The 19,610-nt window shown below is 37.8% G+C and overlaps 1 protein-coding gene and 1 long non-coding RNA gene across 3 annotated transcripts in view; one reads left to right on the top strand and one right to left on the bottom strand.

The window, feature by feature from the left end:
* Positions 1-19,610, top strand: part of LAMA4 (laminin subunit alpha 4) — a 107,620-nt gene that overhangs the window by 66,688 nt on the left and 21,322 nt on the right. For both annotated transcript variants that reach the window (XM_026119994.2, XM_064508892.1), the window contains 12 exons: positions 496-644; positions 2,638-2,779; positions 4,103-4,199; positions 4,991-5,107; positions 6,157-6,342; positions 9,433-9,572; positions 10,781-10,954; positions 12,009-12,151; positions 12,515-12,677; positions 14,817-14,950; positions 16,078-16,249; positions 18,418-18,549. In XM_026119994.2, coding sequence (XP_025975779.1) covers positions 496-644; positions 2,638-2,779; positions 4,103-4,199; positions 4,991-5,107; positions 6,157-6,342; positions 9,433-9,572; positions 10,781-10,954; positions 12,009-12,151; positions 12,515-12,677; positions 14,817-14,950; positions 16,078-16,249; positions 18,418-18,549 — 1,749 coding nt within the window. The remainder of the gene's footprint in view (positions 1-495; positions 645-2,637; positions 2,780-4,102; positions 4,200-4,990; positions 5,108-6,156; positions 6,343-9,432; positions 9,573-10,780; positions 10,955-12,008; positions 12,152-12,514; positions 12,678-14,816; positions 14,951-16,077; positions 16,250-18,417; positions 18,550-19,610) is intronic.
* Positions 10,823-19,610, bottom strand: part of LOC135327857 (uncharacterized) — a 36,504-nt gene continuing 27,716 nt past the window's right edge. The window contains exon 3 of the long non-coding RNA XR_010388334.1: positions 10,823-10,939. This is a non-coding gene — a long non-coding RNA (uncharacterized LOC135327857). The remainder of the gene's footprint in view (positions 10,940-19,610) is intronic.

Genomic DNA, 19,610 nt, shown 5'->3' with positions numbered 1-19,610 from the left:
GACAAAGTTTAGAAGACCCAAAAGCTAATTTCTGGCCTACAGCCTTCACAAACAACAGGTCAAAAAAAAAAAGAAATCATGGTTTCCACCTCCTAACTTAATATGAGCCACAACTAGGGGATTTTGCGAAGACCTAGTTTAATTATTCCACCTATTAGCACTTGACTCCAAAAGATATGCATCATTCTAGAGCAAACATAAAGGATGCTAATAAGTCTCTCAACTGTCTGTCCTTTGTATTTTATTCACATCTCTTTAATATCTCTTTATGTAATTTCTGGAATTTTGGCTGATTTTTGTCTTCCTGCACTTGTCTTGCCCCATTTGCATTCATAGGACAGCCTCTTTTCAACTTTTCCTCTTTTTTATATGTTAAAAATAAAGCATAAAATAACATTATAATAATATAAAAGGTAAAATAAAAAATAATAATTAAAATATAGACTTGCTTCTTACAATTTTCATCTTCTTCCCTTCCTTCCATATTTTGTTCAGAATGCATCAGGGTTCTACGCAGAAATAGATGGAGCAAAAAAGGAATTGCAAGAAAAACTAGCCAATCTGTCTCTGTTTGATGATGATTTGGTAGAAAAGGCTATGCATCATGCCCACAACCTAAGAAGACTTGCTGATGAGCTGGACTGGTAAAATTTAACTTCAAACAACTCTGTTCATACAAGTGCTACTGGTTGAGCAGCTGGATGAACACAAAGACAAGCAGAAACACAGTGACATTAGATATGCTGTCTGTAAATAGGTGTTAAACAAATCACTGTGAAGTGATGTATGGGAGAAATTGTCACAGTCCAGAGGAAAAATCCAGAGGAACATATATTCTCTGTGATTTTCTCTACTTTCTAATTTGACACATTCTCCTCTTCCTATAACAAGAAAATAGAAAAGGTAGATTACTGAGAAGTAATATAATATTGACAAATGCAAATAGGGTTTGCAGGAACAGCTCATGTAAGTTCATTCACATTAAAAATGTTCAGCAGTATGGGGCAAAAAATGAGCTTTGTGACCGTTTTTGTTCAAGAACTGTTTTACAGCTGAAGTAGTTCAGATACTCAGTGGATCATGACCCCATAAATTAGCCCACTGTAATACCAAAAAGCTACTATAAGCCTTCCTATTTTGCTAGAAGATAATAAATACATGAACTTTCCTCAATTTACTATGAAATCACCTGTAGACAGGTTTGAAATATGGCTTTATTTGCTATCGTGATTACACATGGAAAAATGACTGCTGTAAATGATTTCTTAAAGAAAAAAGTTCATCACATTCTAAAATAAGTTACATTATTCATGGGCATATGTTTTTGTAAGATAAATTTTTAACTACTCATCAAGTATCTCATCTAAATACCATTTTTTCTTAGTATTAGTATGCCCTAGATGGGCAATTAAAACGGAGAAAAAAATTAACAGATGGTTTTCTTATATAAAATTGTATAAAGGTAACATCTGAAACTCTGTTCTATAACACTACACAAACTACAGACGACTTAAAAAACATGCAGAACGTTCAGTCTGAGATCAGCTAAATGTGGGAAGTGGGATCATTTGAAAGAAAAGAACATATGGCTAGCCTTCATCTCTCACCAAAATAATTTAAAAATGACTATTAAGTCCAACATATTAGGAATTTAATAGAAAGCAAACAGAAATAATTGTGAAGTATACAGATGGAAATATGTTGACCCTTTATTTTTTGAAGAGATTGTCCTGAGGTGAAACTTTAATCCTTTCAAACATTTAACCTGTCTTCAAATCATTTTTCTTTTATGGCTTTGCTTTATAAGCCTGTTGGCTTTTATTTAGTACAGTTTCTTCTTTTGTCTTGGGAGGAATATAGCAGGAAGCTTGGGAAATTCTTGCAACAGAACTGAATCTGGAAAAGTCATAAGGCTTCAGTGTGCAAACACTTTGAGGTGAATACATACACATATGTAGGTACCTGATATATACTCTGAATTCTGTTTATCACTAAATACAAAACCCAACTTAAAGTTACTAATAGCTGAAGGCTGAGCCCTAAACCAATTATTATTTTGAATCCCTCCTGAATACCTTCTCTCGCTTAAGGTACAAACCAGGCTCTACCCTCCCAGCTCAGCTATCTTGCATTTTTTTAACCTAACTTTTTGCTAAGTTTTAAGACCAATGGGAAGTTTTTCATCTGGTCCTTCCCTTCCCCCTGCCTACTTACTATAAACAGCCCAGTTATACAATTCTCATGGTTACTGACATACACAGGCCTTTTTATCACATCCAAGGGTGATCCCTACAGAAGGACAACTGATAGATGGGTTGTTTTATGAATTTATGGAATATCTAATCTAGATTTTAAAAGGGTAAAAGCTCAGTACACACCTGTTGCTGTTCACATAAAAGTTAATAGTAAAATTCCCGGAGTTAAACCACTGGGAAGTACTTTCTATCCACAGTTTTCTCCTGCTTCAGACTGACATAAATGGCCATACACAATTATGAGAGTACTGCTTAAGCCAAGTATATTTATGTGTGCATGTGATAACGTAATCAGAAGTCACAGAAAACTAAGAAAATTAAATCAGTTTAAAATTGATTAATTTGGTTTGGTTTTGTCCTCTTTTTATTCTCTTTTTAACAGGAATTTGTATGGTGTTGATACAAATGGGTTGGTACAAAGAGCAATAAATGCCTCAAATGTCTATGAAAATATTGCCAGCTATATTGAAGAAGCAAATAAAGCTGCATTGTTAGCACTGAACACAACAAACCGGGTCAATGATGTAAGTAATTTTCATATCAGCTTTTACTTTGCAACGCTTTAGGGGCTTTGGATGCCTAAATGTGAAGAAAAAACAAGATCTAGATTAACTGTCAGCAGTACAGTTTTCACTGCACATTTTGCTTCGTTGTTTTTTCTTGAATTGACTCCTAGGTGGCTAATTACTTCTGCCTATCTAAATTCCCCTGTTATTCCAAAAGATGAAATAGATTCCTCCTGTCCCAAAGTACAGGGTGATGCTGCTGCTCTGAGCTGTCATTCAAATTGAGGTATTTCTGGGAATGCCCAGACAAATCTCTGGCCCTTTAGGAACACTGAGTTGGCATTTTAGTACCCTAGTGGCATTTTAGTGCCCTGCCACATCGTGTGGCAGGAAAGGTCAAGACACCTAACAGAACCATCACTGTTTCTCATAGAAAGTTAAAGTGAGGCAAGCAGCACACTTGCATGCTCAGTGCAGTGATGTGGACACTAATTTTATTCTATGACCTTGCTGTTCTAAAATATTTCGTATCTGTTTTCATATCAATATAGTTTTCTTAAAACTACATTTAGTTGATGGAAGGGACAGAAGGAGGAATTGGTTAGATTACAGGATTGGCTTATTATATGGACTAGATTATCTGCTGTCAATATGGGTTTAAAACATGACAAAATGTCAGGTCTAGACACAAATATACTGTGTTTTATCCTATTTTAACTCAGAGATGACGGTCAGTTGCTTAAAAGAGCATTTTCACACAGACATAGAAGCAGAGTGGAAAAAGGCCTGCCCCACACATCAGAACTGCATTCCCTCAGGTGATTCCGGTCTCGATATCCAAGTGCACACAAGAGCTTTCCTATAGCCAAGCACAGGGGCCTGAGCCTTAAGGAGCCAAAGGATGTCCTGGCCAGCCCTCTGCTTCCAGAGTGCTCCTGCGACTGCCACTCAGTTCCCTACTTATTGCACATGTTCATCTCCCCTCCGAGGTGCCAGTAAAAATGAGCACAGTGCCTAACGTGTAGCATGAATATCAGTTTGGCCACATTGGAGTTGAATACTAAACAGGACTTCGGCACTTTCTGCATCTTTGTTATTCAGTTTAGCTGTCTGGAAAGCATACGTTTCCTTAAACTTTAATTGCAATCTAAATAATATTTGCTTTTCAGACATTTTTTTCTAATCCAGTTGCCAATCTTCTATGTTGACAAAGAAAATGAAACTGCAGTGACTTTGTACTTACATTTATGTGAAATAATATGTTGTCTACAAATAAACATAACAAAGAACAACATTTTGATAAGCATTATTCTGACTTTCTATTTTGAAATGCACTTGTAGGCTGCAGTGGGAATTGATACTCAGATCATTTACCACAAAGGTAAAAGTGAAGAACTTCTCAATCAAGCCTTGGAGCTACAGCAGGCAGCAGATGCCAGTAAATATACATCCTTTCTACTTTTTCAGTCAGTTTATAAGTCATGTTAAAAGAGATTTCTAAAGCACTTCACTAAGGCAGAACTAGTGCTGTAGCAAACTAGTGTACTGATCAAAGTTAGCATACAAAGTATTTGAAAAGGCCGCACAGTTTGAGTAGTTCACGTGCTGTCATCCTCCCAGCTGCTGAAAGTTTGTTCCATCTACAAAAGGGCCATTTCAGATATAATGACTGTTCAGGTATAATGACTGTTTAAATACCTGATCCTGCAAACAGTTGTTCACAGGTAAATAAACTCAATCAACTAGTTTAAAATCAATTCACAAGAGTCTAAGTGCTCAGAAAGACGGATTTATCAGTGAGGATAATAATAAATGTTAAAGGATTTTGACATTTTTTTCACTGCATATGAATGAAAGATCTATAATTCTAGAAATGTCCACTTCAATTTTTCAGGACCTTGCGAGTTCCTTAAAACTTCTCCTGTATACCTGTTGCAGCTATTCTCAGCAGTTCTGGTTTAGCAAAGAGCGATGGTGCTGAGACACAGATCTCCACATTTTTCTGAGATGCTCTGTGGCAGTGGAATAATGGACATAAGCTGCAAGGTTGCTTTTCAGTTTAGATTATGTGAAGTCAACAGTGCTAGTATGCCCTATATTAAAAGATGCCATAGTATACTGTCTACAGTGTATTATATCCGTAACAAGATAACTTTACAAGATAAGATTTACCTTTTTTAAATGCCATTTTGATGCTCTTCAATTATACCTCCTATTCCTCCCCCACAGGTAATGATTTAACCATTGCAGACACTAGCCAGCACATTAATGGAACTTTTGCCAGAATGAAGGCTCTGCGAAGCCAGCTGATGAGGGCCATCACAAAAATGCAATCAGCAGAGCCAGGTTGTAAAAGGAACTTTATCTTTATGATGCTTTAGCTTAATACACTTAAGAGCATTTTTTGTCTTTGCAAATGGCCTATGAAGTTGGTATTAAGATTTCAATCTTGGGGAGACCTAAGGGAATTTGACTGAAACTATGAGACCTCGTCAGAAAATTTCCAGCTTTGACACATTCATGATGAAATTGTATACTTTGCCATCTGAAATTATGTGCATTCTTGACCCTCCATACTACAATTGTCCTCTCCCATGTTATTCTCAATCTTTTTACAGACTTGGAGAAGTCACAAGTCTGTGGACTTACTGCATTGACAGACAAAATCTAATTCACACATACATCACACCTGGCAAGTAGAGTATTTGGGAGAAAATTATTGGCAATCTTGATTTACAAGATTTCACCATAGTTTTTCAAAAACAGACATCACAGAGCATGCAATAAGTATGCCCCGAGGTGTACAGATGTCCATAGTAGATATGATCAAGAATTTTTATTAATTTCAACTACGAATGGCTGAGGTTTACTTCCAATACATTATCATGTCCAAAATGCCACAGTTTTACCAATACTGCAATTGGTAATTTCAAAAAATAAAAACAAAATGTTTTTATGAAAAAACAAAACCTCTTCAGTTTCTTCAGTTTCTCTCCTTGAAAAAAAGCTTTTCATTAAAAAATGTCAACAAAAATGTTCATTTTCTTTTAAAAAATTCATGGAAAACAATGGATTTCTTCATCTCTGTTCCAAAGGCATTGGCTATATAACACACATCAGAATCCAACAGTATTGAAAAGATTAAATTGTAACAATCTCAAATGATGAGAAAATGAGGATTTGGTAAATTTTAGGAATTAATTTAACAGTAGACCACATGAAGTTTTGAACATTCCCTGTGGAATTTAAAAGAAAACCAAACTACCACGGTTGGGTAGGTTCCCATTCTGCAGAAAGTAAAATTCCTTTAGTTTTCTCGCTTTCTAAGTATTGGCTATAGCTCGCCTGCTTCTTTGGCAGAGTTCACGTCTTCTCATTCCCTATGTATTTTGCAGCGGATGCCGGACAACGTGTGGAGCAAGCTAAACTGAAGACTGCAGAGGCAGTAAGTGCTACCATGACAATAACACAGGCTACAACACCCATGGATGAGAACGTGAGGATGTGGTCTGAGAACCTGCAGGACTTTAAACACAGTTCATCTGCATATGACAAGGCTGTGCACTCAGCTGGGGATGCAGGTATCGTGACCTGAGTTTTACTACTCCTTAGTGTTACCAGGGCAGGAAATCATCACAATGTCATGTTGTAGGTATCATTTATATAACACATTCATTGCATATCATCTTATAGCATTTTAAGTACCGGAAAACATCTCCAAAAGTAGCAGCTGCCTAAATAGAGATTTGACTGTATTCTAAAACTTCTGGATACTTAAGCATTTCCAAAGGTGACTTAAACACTTAGGGGCTGAAGTCTTATTGGCTTCTAAGTCATTTTTATCAGGGTACCAAATCCATACTGAAGGGTAAACAGCTTGTTTAAATACATCTTGCTGTTATGATTGACTCGTCAGTTAATATCATTCTTTTTTTAATATGGGCTGGCATTTGAAAACAGGGCCCTTTTGTCCTCAGTAACACAAACACAGAGGAGAAATGATCCCTGACTTGATGAGCTGGTAGTCTAAACAAAGGAGGCAAAGAGGATTAGGGAGGTAGTATAACATTCAAGCAGGGTGATTACTGGAAAAGTTTGTAAGCATCACATTAATTCCACTTTTATTACTGGGGGGAAGAAGGAAGGGTAGATGAAAATGGGAGGGGTTGTTATGAAAAATTTAAGGTAAAAAAACACAAAAAAGAAACTGAAAAAGACTACAGAACTTAAATGAAGAGGATAGGAAAGAAAGGAAAAAGAAACAGGGAAAGTTAAACAGAAGTGAAGTGACTGTGATGAAACAAGCAAAAGCTTCTACGCTGGCCAGTCTGAATTGCTTTTGAATAAAACTTGCACCTGACTTTTGTAAGGGTAAGATGCCTTGTAAGGGTAAGATGCCTTGGCTGCACAGTTTGTCTGAGAACACTCCCTCTGTTGACACTCCACAGAGAACTGACGGGCTTCAGGACAAAGAATATGAAGGACAGTTTAGGGAGGAAAAAAAGAAAAGGAAAAAAGTGTATGGAAGGTTACAGTCAAGGTATTTCCTTCTTGAGAGCTCCCCACATATTCTTTTTTGTATTTTATTACTGGATAAGACTCCTTATCTTTTCTCATCCCTTCATCCCAAAGACTAGAATAAAGAACCAATATTTTTCTATGTTGAAGAATGCCATTATAAAGGATAAGAGGAAGAGATTTATGGGGAGGTTTTTATCATAGTACTAGTACTAATACATACTAGTTTGGTATTTTTATGATACAACTGTATTTTAGGTTTAATAACTCAAATTTCAAATAGATGAAAAGCCATTTTTTAAGATATCAGAGCATACACATTTCCTACTCTGCTGCCAATTATTAAAAAAAGACAGTTGAAATTTGCTAAATTACTTTCAGAGTTTGCGATTTTTTACTGTAAGAATAATGTGGGGTTTCTTCCAATTGATCTTGGTGACATTGAAGATTCAATTCAAAAGGCAGAGAAGACTTTCTACAAGTTGACTACCATTCTGTTAGTTTCAAAATGTAGAATTTGTAATGCCTTCTGGAATTAATGTATTACAAAGAATTCATTGCATCTCTTTCAGGATCTGCTAAATGGATGTCACTTTAATGTACAGCCAAGCAAATGTATATACAGTAAGCTTTACATGGAATATCTGATTACTGACCCCCAACATGTGAGATCTTTCAGGACTTAAGGGGAATAACTGGATAGTGCAAAGTTCTACATGGCCCACTCCTCCACTGGACTTGGAGATTAAAACACAAAAGAAGAAAGCAAAGCAGAGGGCAGGACTTTGGCAATACAGCATTTCTCACTATTTGAAAAGAAGCAGGCCTTGTAGGACTTCATGGGATTTCCTCATACTCTGTGTTGTTCTAAATGAGGTTGCTGCAGTCTCTAGTCAACACAGAACTCGAAAAGAACTCTGATCACAGAAAAGTGATCAGAGACAACTCTTCCTTTCTTCTTTTCCTTCTTTATAACCTCAGTACAACTCAGAATTAGCTCCTCTACCTGTCTCTTTTCTGTTTTTTCAGACAAGAGTAAAAATATGAGGGGAGGAACATAGGAGCAGATGAACACAAGTTTACAGTCCCTAAAATAGAAATGAAAACCCTACAAATCTGGTCTTAGCATTTATAGGGAGCCATGTCATTAAAAATTAGCTATTAATATTAGTTCTTTCTTATATACATGCAGCTTTTGGCTAAAATCACATTTAATTATACTCAGCTAGTTGTACCTCCACTTAATTAAAGATGAAAAATGAAGTGATCTGTAAGTATCCTTCAAAGGGCAGCATGTCAGTGGAATCTGATGTGATGATATCGGATTATAATTAGGGGTGGCTACTTCTCTTTCTCTGTAATTTTTCTGTCTCCTTATCTTTCTGGGAATGGACTTCTCTCCTTTGGAACACAACAAAGCACCCTCACTTCCTTTTGACAATAATCCCTCTCACATATTTGCCAAAAGACACAGCACTGAAAGACTGGACTTCTAGGACTCTGATTGATGACCCCTAGCAGATGTAGGTATGGTAGCTGAGGGGTTTACCACTCACAAGTGTTGGGGCAGGCAGCAAGTGCATTTTAAGCTCAAAGGTATCATCAGCTAAGGCGCCCTACCACTGCACAGCACAGGCCTGCCTATTACCACAATCTGAAATCAGCAGTTTTTCTGTTACTACATTGGGCTGTGAACCATGCACAGACATATCACCTGTTCAGCCGTTGCTGCTATCTGGGAGAGAAGCCCAGTTGAGAGCTGAGGGAAATAACCTCTTCAGCTCCCCTAAAATGAATCTGAAGAGCTCATGAACCAAAGCTCCTAGATGCAATCCCCAGGTCAGCCACAGATATCTAGTGAGATGCTGAACAAATAATCCTTCTGCTCCAGTTACCATATCTGTAAAATGGGGTTTAACATTTATCTACCTTGAAGAAAGATGAAAAGGTTAAATTGATTAATATTTGCAAAGCTCCTTGAGGAAAGTATTAAAGATGCAACAACACAGTAGCACTTAGAAGTTGCATGTGCAGTTCCCTTTGAGCAAAGACAACTTCTTTCCAAAAACTTTCCTAATACTAGACCTTGACAAATCACCACCCTTTCTGAAATCATTGCCTCCTACATGCTGTCACTTATTTCCTAATTGCAGTGAAGAAGCTCATAGAAGTCTTCCCTCAACTCCTGGACAAACTGCACAAAGTAGAAGAGAAGGCACCAGCAAACAATATTTCTGCCAGCATTCAGCGCATTAGAGAGTTAATTGCTCAAACCAGGAGCGTAGCAAGCAAGGTAAAACTTTTGGATGGGATGTTCAGTTACTAGAACTAACAATCTAATACATCATATTAGGAGCTCCATTTTCTTGGCCTATGTTAGAAACCCAAATCTTGACATTATCTCCTCCCAACAACTGTAAAAATATAGTACTATGAAAGTTAATAAAAATTTTACAGTTGCTATTTGCAAGCAATTAACATTGCCATGGTATTCATGTTAGACTATTGCTACTGTAGTAGCAACTTTAATTAAGTAATTGGCACCATATGAATGATGACCACAGTAACAAAATCATTTAAAGCTAAAACTAGTAGTTCACTATTCAACCGGCAACATTAGTTACAAGTGGTAGTAATTATGGCAATTTAATACAAACCTTTGTTAGTTGACAGTATTTCCTTTTTTTTTCTTTTAATTTTCTGAACGATAGGAGAATCTTTGGCTCGTACACATTTAATAGAGAAAAATAGTTACATTACCATACTGACAAATTATGAAGGCTATTTCCATAACAATAACACTGAGGTTGAAAATTAAAACAATGGATTTGAGATCATTCAGAGAAACCAAAAATTCAGTTTACTATTATATGTTCCCAGTGTTGGAATATGCTGCCCACATACATCACTTCAAAAAAAGCAAAGTTCAGTCAGTACAGGCGCAGTGCTTAATTTTTCTTTAAACATATTTCAGCAATCAAGCATATAGTGCTTAAACTTCGAAAAAACTGCTTTAGTTATGTTCAAGCATTTTGAATTAAAATGAACATTTTTTAAAATCTGATTGGTATCTCACATATTTCACTGTAACTTCAGTAATAAAACAGGATTAATCATGAGCAGAAAATTGCCCATGCTACTTCCAAAGCAAAGAAATAAATCATGAGTAGAAGTTTTATAGCTATGTAAGATTTTTATTATGTGCCATACATAATGATGTATCCCTGATTCAACGAAGCACATGTCTATGAACATTGAAATTTAATTTACATTCAGAATATGCTTAAGTACGGTTAATTAGGAGCTTTAATTAATTTTCAAATTAATTCCTTTCATCTTCTTTACAATGTCTTCCATAAGTGATTGTAATAAACACATAGTAGGTGCCAATTTCACTCTTGTAATAAGGGAGGTTGCTGGCTACATATTCTTGCACATTTACGTTAAGCAATGTCTCCAGTAAGCAATAATGTGTCTCACTTAGCACACTTGCAACTGCAGGTCCAAGTCTCTATGACATTTGGAGGCCAGTCAGCTGTTGAAGTCAATCCAAAGATCAACCTGGAAGAACTGAAGTCTTTCACTTCCATGAGCTTGTACATAAAGCTTCAGAAAGACAACCCACAACTGGCAGCATCTCCAGACAGATTTGTTTTGTACCTTGGAAACAAAAATGTAAGAGAATAATCCAGTTAATTTTTATACCACAAGAAAAAAGTGGAAATCAGTGTGAAGATTATTGGTTCTTGGTTTTTCCTCTCACCTTTTCTCCATGTCTTAAAATAAGAGGTGCCTACATATGTCTTACTCATGCTGGTCATTGATTTAGTGACACGCTAAGAGCAAGGGCTTCTGAGACTCCCGTCCTTGACACTTCTCACCCCAAACAATGGAGGATTCTCTATAAGAAGCAAATTAGTTCGCCCGTATGGTGTGCTGCTGAGACTGTCACTGCTGTGATATATACTTGCCATCTGCACTGTCAGTACTGAGCTGCTCTGAAGCAGCTCCTGATACCTGTCTGGCTTTTGTGGATCACATTTTAATCAGGTTTATGCTGCTGACAGTGTAGATTCCAAATCTCTAAGTTCAGAGGTCCACAAGATAAGAAGGTTTCTTTGCCTGTGGCTTGTGCTGCTGTTGTATACTCTGTACATCACTACTTTGAAACATGTAGAAAGAGCATACGCTCTCACCACCTCTAAGTGCTGTGAGACAACTATTCTTTAAACTTTTGTTCCTGAAAGAAGAAAAATCACATCTCCTACAAGCCAGGTATAATCCTGGCAAGCCATTAATCAAGAAGGGTAAAGAGGCAGGCTTTTCTTTTTAAGCTTTTCTGAAAAGAAACCCCTCTTGGCAGAAAATTTAGTTAGAGTGCATGATACCTAGGCTGTAGACAAATGTTTCTTACTATACCCTACATATGGCACTGCACACTAAATACTGATGAACAGCTTCCAATTAAACATGACAAATTTCAGTCAGAAAACACCTTAAGACCTTGCATTTACCTCAGTCAAAATGGATATGAGATAGAATTTCAGAGAACAGATTTGTTCTGTGCAGTTCTATCTGGCGAAGCAAAGTAATTAGAGAATGGAGCTTTTGCTTGTTAGTCATATGTTAGGGCATCATTTTGTCTAACATAACCTGTCCTTTACTAACATTCTGCATTAAATCTCTTTCAATGTTGTAGCTCTAACATCCTTCTCCATTGGTGTTTTAGGCAAAAAATTACATTGGTCTTGCAATTAAGAATGATAATCTTGTGTATATATATAATTTGGGAGGCCAAGACGTGGAGATACCACTGGACTCCAAGCCAGTCAGCACCTGGCCTTCTTACTTCAGCATCATCAAAATTGAGAGGTAAAGTGGTAATATACATTTCACCAAAATCATAGTTAATAGAAAAAATCAAACAGAAAGAACAGTCCATCAGTAGTCTATGTGTCTGGTCCTACTCCTGCTGAAGTAAATGGAAATTCCCAGTGTCTTTAAAGAGCCAGGACCCAAGGGGCCACAAGGAGGAAGAGAAAGTGTCTATAGTTTCTCTTTCTTTCCTCCCAGACGACCAGTTTTCTAATTGGGGAAATACAAACCTTTCTGGGAATTGGGGACTTTTTTTCCGGTTTATTTGGTTTTTTGGGGTTTTTTTTTTTTTGAAGTCTAGCATGAAAATGAAAACATGAACAACATGAAAATTTCTTCTCCTACAATTCCTCTCTACAGGATTGGAAGACATGGCAAAATGTTTCTAACTGTGCCCAGTCTTAGCAGCACAGCTGAAGAAAAATTCATCAAAAAGGGAGAGGTTCTTGGTCCTGGCTCTCTCCTGAATTTGGAACCTGAAAATACTGTGTTCTATGTTGGTGGAGTACCTGCAAACTTCAAGGTTGGTCAGATAAATACCCTATATTCCGACTTAAATAACATAAACCTATCTTGCTGGGACTTCCCTTACAACATGGAAATGGCTAATAAATAAGATGTCTCTATTCTGTCATTTATCATCCTGGGACTCCATCTCCTAGCCATGGCCAAAACTACTGCTTTCTCTAGCACATCATGTCATACAGTAAGAAGATGATCAGATTCACATTAGCTGCCATTAAGATTTTCTGAAAGGTAGTAAAACGGAAAAAGCTTGTTGGCTATTAAGTAGTAGCCAGAAACTAAAGCCTATTAGCCCAGGTTAACAAAGTTTGCAGGCTACCAGGTTTTTGCAGTGCTAATGAGTCCTAGATGTTTACAATTTTTCTTCTGCAACTGTCACAAAAATAAAAAATAATGTATTGCTAATATTAGGTAGGACAGTGTGTGGCAAAATAGTAATACAGTGATCCATTCGAATTTGAATTATCATTGGTTAAAATTCAGCCTTACGATGGCATGAAGACGTGCCCATGCAAAGCATGTCTGAAGACCTGCATGAGACAGTTGCTTCAGTCTAGCTGCTAGTGAACAACATCCATATCGACTCAGTCAGCATGAATTAGCACCTCAATTACCTGCTTCTGTAAACATATCAGGTCTTCTTTCAGGATTTAAAAATTGTTATGAATGATCTCTGCTCCAAAGATTGACATGGCTGAATGATAAGACTTCAGAGAATGCTACCTTCTTCAAACTGTAGTAGGTACTAAAAAGCCAAACAACTGTTCCACAAGCAGCCCTCCTAACAATATAAAATCAAAGATTAACTCCATGTGCTCCTGAGCTTTTGCATTGCCATGCCCACCAGATATACACCATGGTTCAAATTTGAGATTACTGAGCCCTGGGAATACAGTGCAGACTGCCTGGGGATAGGACTGAGGACTGAATAATAGTTGCACAAAAAAAGCAAATAATCCAGCAAATGCGCCGTCCAGGTCTGGTCCAGAGCAGAGAAAAAAGCAGGAAGAGAAAAGGAGAAGGAGGAAAGAGAAGGAGAAGGGAGAAAGGAGAAGGGGAAAGGGAAGGGAGAAGGGGGAAGCAGAAGGCTTCATGACTTTAAGCATATAGGTCTCTTCTCCTGTAGGAATGGATACCTCATATTTTCATTTATTAACATACAATTTTTTTTCCTAAAAGCTAAATGTTTTTGCTTCGCCATTATATATTTTGTAAATATGAAATGTACCACTCAACCATTAGAAGTTTAATACTTAAAAAAGATTAACAGAATAGTAAAGGAAACACAAGAAAAAAGCAAACATGATCAGTTTCCAAGGGACAGGCAAAATGCTGCAGATGCATTTTCTCTTACAGCTGCATATATATATTCTGCATTTCTGTATTGCTATTATTACTATATTATAATCAAAATGGAAATAATGAGAAGCCAAGGAGAAGTTACTGGCAGTGATCAGTACAAGAATACAAGAGGTGTTAATATCACACCTGTTCCACAGGGTAGTGTATTTTAATGATAAAAGAATGATACACTAGCTCTGTCAGCTTTATTTTTTTACATTTTCCCTTCACTAATGCAGCTATTTAAATTCCATTTGCAGTGACCTTTGTTAAAAGAATAAGTTTCTATATCCTGCTGTTTCAAGTAATATCTACTGAGTATTAGCCACTGGTACAGATTTTGAATCCAGGTGCCCTGTATTTTAAGTGGTCTCTCATTTCTCTCTCTTTCATCATGGTGTGAAATTATTTTTCAGGCAGAAGAGGATATCTATAAATTAGACATGAAATATCTATTGCGAGAGTCACGTACATCGAGAAAGATCTGTGATTAGTCATACAATAGCAAGATCTTAATTCTTTTCCCCTTCTCCACCAAGTGTGCTCCCTTTAAAACTACAATGAAAGTTCTTGTTTGCAGTTGCCTTACCTAAACTGCTGTTCTCACTGTGCCCCATTTTAACTTACAGAAAAATGGCCATATGATGATAAGGACTATTTGAAGGTAGCATCATCCCATTCATTTCAAAATATGAAAAGCTCAGAGACAAAACTCACCCCAGGCACAGATGTTTTTGTGACACCCAAATAATGAATGTAACCTTTATCCTTTTACCTATCTTTGCTCTCTGCACAGCTCCCTCCTAGCTTAAACCTACCTGGCTTCATCGGCTGCCTGGAACTGGCTACCCTGAACGACGATGTGATGAGCCTGTACAATTTCAAGCACATCTATAACATGAACACCACCACATCGCCACCTTGTGCCAGGTAGGAGACAGTCCCAGAGTTATTCTGCTCTGGTTAGCCTGAGTTGCAAGTCCTGATATTTATCACTTTTTTTCAGAATACAAATCTGAAGATGATACTGACTTGTCCAGAAAGAACTTTGCCACTTTAAACTCCTAGTCCCATCAACAAATTGAACTTATTTATTTGCTATTGCTTATCTACATTAACCCTCTCCCAACCTTACTCATGCCTTCAAAACGGAAACGTGGAGCAAGTCTGCCCTGCATGTTAGCTGGGGCACAGCCCAGACTTCATTACTCACACTGCTAGCCCAAGGATGGGATGCTCCTGACTTCTGTCCTGTCCCCGCAAGCAATCTGGCCACAGTCAGTTAGGTCTAGGGGGGGCAGCAAACTTCAGTGCATTCCCACACCCAGTGAACACAGGCAGTATAGGCGTCACCTTTCTGCCATACACAAGTCATTCCTCAGATAAGCCATTCACAAGCAAACTGGGAAACACAGCCCTTAGAGGGGAACATGTATGCCAACAGTGGGATTATGCTGCATTTAAGTGTCTATATAAACTAGGAGAGAAAGAAACTTGCAGCTCTCACTGGGGGGGAGGAATTGAGACAGAGCAAAGCAATTAGAGCAAAGGATTGTTTCCCATGTCATTCTCACAGGAGCAGTCCTGAGAGTACAAGCTGCTGCTCTCCAGAAGAGTGCCTGCGGGCCACCTCTCCTGGGCTCCCCAGCAGAGCCCATCCTCAGTTAAAGGCCACAGAGAATTTGAACGGATTTCTGCAGAAGCCAAGGAAGCTCTTAATATGAAAACCTCTCCTTGAGGATGGGTTGTGGCCCTGCCACTTCATGGGAATATACAGAAGAACTTTCCTGTGGTCCTCTACATACACCACAGGATAAAAGTGTGATCTAATGATAGAGTTAGCTACACCCTCAAAGCTATACATAATGTTTTAGAAAAAAATCCAAACAAGTACAGAAAAAAGCCAACGGTCTCACTGCTGCCAGGAACAAGCACCAGTTCATAACATTTTGAGAAAGCATTTTAATTGTAAAGCCTTTTAAATTTCCTCAGATTAAAATGGGGAGCCTTGGTGTTGAAGCTATGCCAAATTTTGCTTCTCTGTTTCTTTCTCCTAGAAATAAATTGGCTTTCACTCAGAGCCGGGCTGTGAGCTATTTCTTTGATGGTTCTGGCTATGCCGTGGCAAGAAACATCGAGAGACGAGGAAGATTCAGCCAGGTGACTCGGTTCGACATAGAAGTTCGAACACCTACAGACAATGGACTGATCTTGCTGATGGTTAATGGGGTGAGTACCAAATTCTGCCGATAACCTTTCTGCATAAGCACCGTATGTTCTCCCGTATTTGCAGTGTCACGAAAAACCTAAAATGTTTATGTCCTCAGATTTCACTTCAGGGAAAAGGAAACATTTTGTGCTCAGCTGGTGCATATATATGTTGGGAGAGTATTGGAACACATGTTGCAGTGGCCGTGGGAAGCTGGGGCCCTGAGCTGAACTCTGCTCCCATACAGAAACTGTCAGAACTTCAGAGCAGTCCTACCACTGTGATGACACTTTGAGAGAGAATCTAGTTAAGCCCAATATTTGCACCTTTATTTAAATTTGAATGTACAGTCAAAGCTATAGGAAATTTTTGTGAAGTAGGTCCCATAAAGCAGCTACTTTGTGGTAGATACCACCTTAAAACTGTGTCTTGGAGGAGTATTAGAGTTTGACATTTATTTTAGTCACTGAAAATAGACAGTAGCCCAAATAAAAAGGTGAAATACAAATATCCCCAGCTTTTCTGAAATCTGAGGGTGACTCAGACTCTGTAAGGGTCTGAAGAAAGTACAGTCTATATACGAATATCCTCCAGCTTGAGTAAACTGAAGACAAACTCAGATATTTTGTCTTTGGATGTCTCCACATCAAACTCCCAAGTCCTGTGTGGATTACAACTAGTAAAGCCACAAAAAACAATTTACGGTGCAGATGCAGTCTGCAGACACACACATGTATCTATACACCTACGTGTACCACTGCATTGGACATTTAGAAGGGAATGAATTCCACTCTTACTAGAAGAGTTACTCTCTAGCGTTTGCTATAAAGTAACTTCCAAAAGAAATTTCTGGAGAGCAATTTCCTTCGCAGCATACTATGCCACCACTAACCTTCACTCTTAGGAAGTTCTGCACTAAGCAGTTGCTGCTAAGTATAACAGTGCTATTGCAGATCATTCATTTCTTTCCAAGCAGAAAATCACATAAATTTTTCTGTGATACATACACTTTGTATGTTATGGTGGAAACTGTGATCAAGTTGGATGTCAGCCATGGAAGGCCATGTCTGTTGACAGATGCCTTCAGATGGACTGTGTAAGCAGCCCCCCCATTACTCAGTTCTGCAAGGACAGCTCATAAATGCTCTGAATGTATTCCTTGTTTCATTTTCAAGTTTAAGCTGTTCAAGAAAAACGCAAGCTGCAGTTTCATTCAAAAGGACTACATTAAAACCTACTTTTACTACTTTAAGTAATGATTTCTGAGGGTGGAATAATTAGTATCAGAGACAGCAATTCTCAGCTTGCAGATTTTGTTGAGAATTATTGTTCCCATGTATCCAGTAGACATTTACAGTATGAACACAAGAAAAGAATGCAAACATTAGCATTAAGAGCATTAGCCCAGATGCACAGCTGCTGTAAACTGTACTTTCTGCTTCTTTATGTTCAGATTTGGAATGAGACTAACTCGGTGCTACAGATCTTGATTTTAAGCATAACTTGATTGCCTAGTTCTCCTCTTGAGCTACATGAAGGTTTCCTAAAATAGAGCTCCTGTTTCTAAAGGTTAGGGCACCCAGACACAGAAGAGAAGCCAAACCATGACACAAGAACAGTCCAGAAATGCTGAAACCAAATTCAGGATACCAAATAAACCATAGCTACTGCCCAGCCTTCAACAAATATATCAGTGCTGATCAGGGCTGTGAAGAGATACTCTCCCCAGCTATCATACCAGTGCTAAGCAGAAGCTTTTACTGCAGATATAGTCATTCTATCAAAACACTGTTTTTACCAGTATAACTTCTTTCATTCAGGGCATGTGGTTTTACTTTGCCCATACATAGAAGTATTCACATCAGGAATACCTTGCTGGTAAAGAATATTGACACACCTGTGCTATCAAATACTATTCCTATAGACAGTTCACCAAGCCACCAAATAAGCATTGTTTATCAAGCAATTGTGTGTGCATATGTATATACATACATATATATTACAAATATATATATAACCATATATATAAATCCAAAAAATGGTGTTCTAGTTTTGCAAATAAAAAGGCCTCTTCCAAGTAGCACACTGTTCACAATGAGTATCAGCCACTCTGATTGCACTGTTTATTTTTTTTTCACTATCACTACAACAATCGTACTGCTTTCCTGACTGCTGTTTTGTTTTACAGAGTATGTTCTTCACTCTAGAGATGTACAATGGGTTCTTGTACCTTCGCTATGACTTTGGCTTCAGTACTGGCCCTGTTCTGCTAGAGGATTCCATGAAGAAGGCTCAGATTAATGATGCCAAATTTCATGAGGTAGAGATGGGGTTACAGTCACTGCCATTTGGCTAACTCCAACAGCTCCAAGGCAGCAATAGTTTGCTCTAAAGCCAATTAAAAGAACACAAAGATGAGGAGTCAGGCTATGGCAGGTGCAGTAGGCTGGGCAGAACAGCAGACTGCATAACTGCCTTACATGTGAAAAAGCACATGCCACTCTCACCAACACAGCTGGTGGAGAGGGAAAGCTCTCCCTGCTTCCTGGTAAACCAGCACTTGTGGGCAGATTTTATATATTACTAGCCAGGTTATTGACTGCACAGGGAGAGGACACTTTAATGTGAGAGAAAAGGTGTTATAATTAAAAATGAAACTATACCCAGAAAAACTGTATCCTTCAAACATACAGTTCTCCACAATTAAAAACATGTCACTGTTAACTTGATTACCTTAGCTGTTATGCATTGTGTTAAAAGAAGTATTGCATTTCACATTCAGTCAAAGGGAGATTATTCACCTATCAATCTTTTATATATGCACAGTAATTTGGAGACTTTGCAGATCAAAAATATCAAGTTACACCTTGTTTTAAGAGAATTGCTTTAAGCCACTGTAGCTGTGGCAGCAGCAGTAAAAAATCCCCCATGGTGGCTTGTCTCTCCTGCCATTGACTTGGTGTAAATTCAAAGTCTGATTTACAAAGCTACAGTTCTGTTAAACCTGCTTAAGGAGAACAGAAGTAAGCGTTTTATGCTTTGACAATAAAAGAAGTATTTGTAAAAGTATGCCCATAACTTCCTATTGCACAAATCAAGAAAACACTCTGAAGTTAATGGAGTTGATCTGCTTGCCTCAGTGTAGAATTTGACATAAGTAGTTTTGTGCAGGTCTGGACATAAGTGAAATATCCTGTTTTATCAGCCATTAGAGAAATTGGGACATTGAAATAATAACTAATAATTGTTGTCATCTCCTCCTGATTTACAAACAACTTTTTTGATAAATGGGTATTACTGTTAAAGCTAAAAGACATAAAGATAAAAAGACATAAAGATACAACCAATTGTGCAAAATCACCGTGGCAATTTACAAAAGAT

The sequence above is a fragment of the Dromaius novaehollandiae genome, chromosome 3 (assembly GCF_036370855.1).
Source record: "Dromaius novaehollandiae isolate bDroNov1 chromosome 3, bDroNov1.hap1, whole genome shotgun sequence".
NCBI lineage: Eukaryota > Metazoa > Chordata > Aves > Casuariiformes > Dromaiidae > Dromaius > Dromaius novaehollandiae.
The sequence above is the reverse complement of the archived record's forward strand: the minus strand, read 5'-3'. Positions and strand labels throughout refer to the sequence as shown.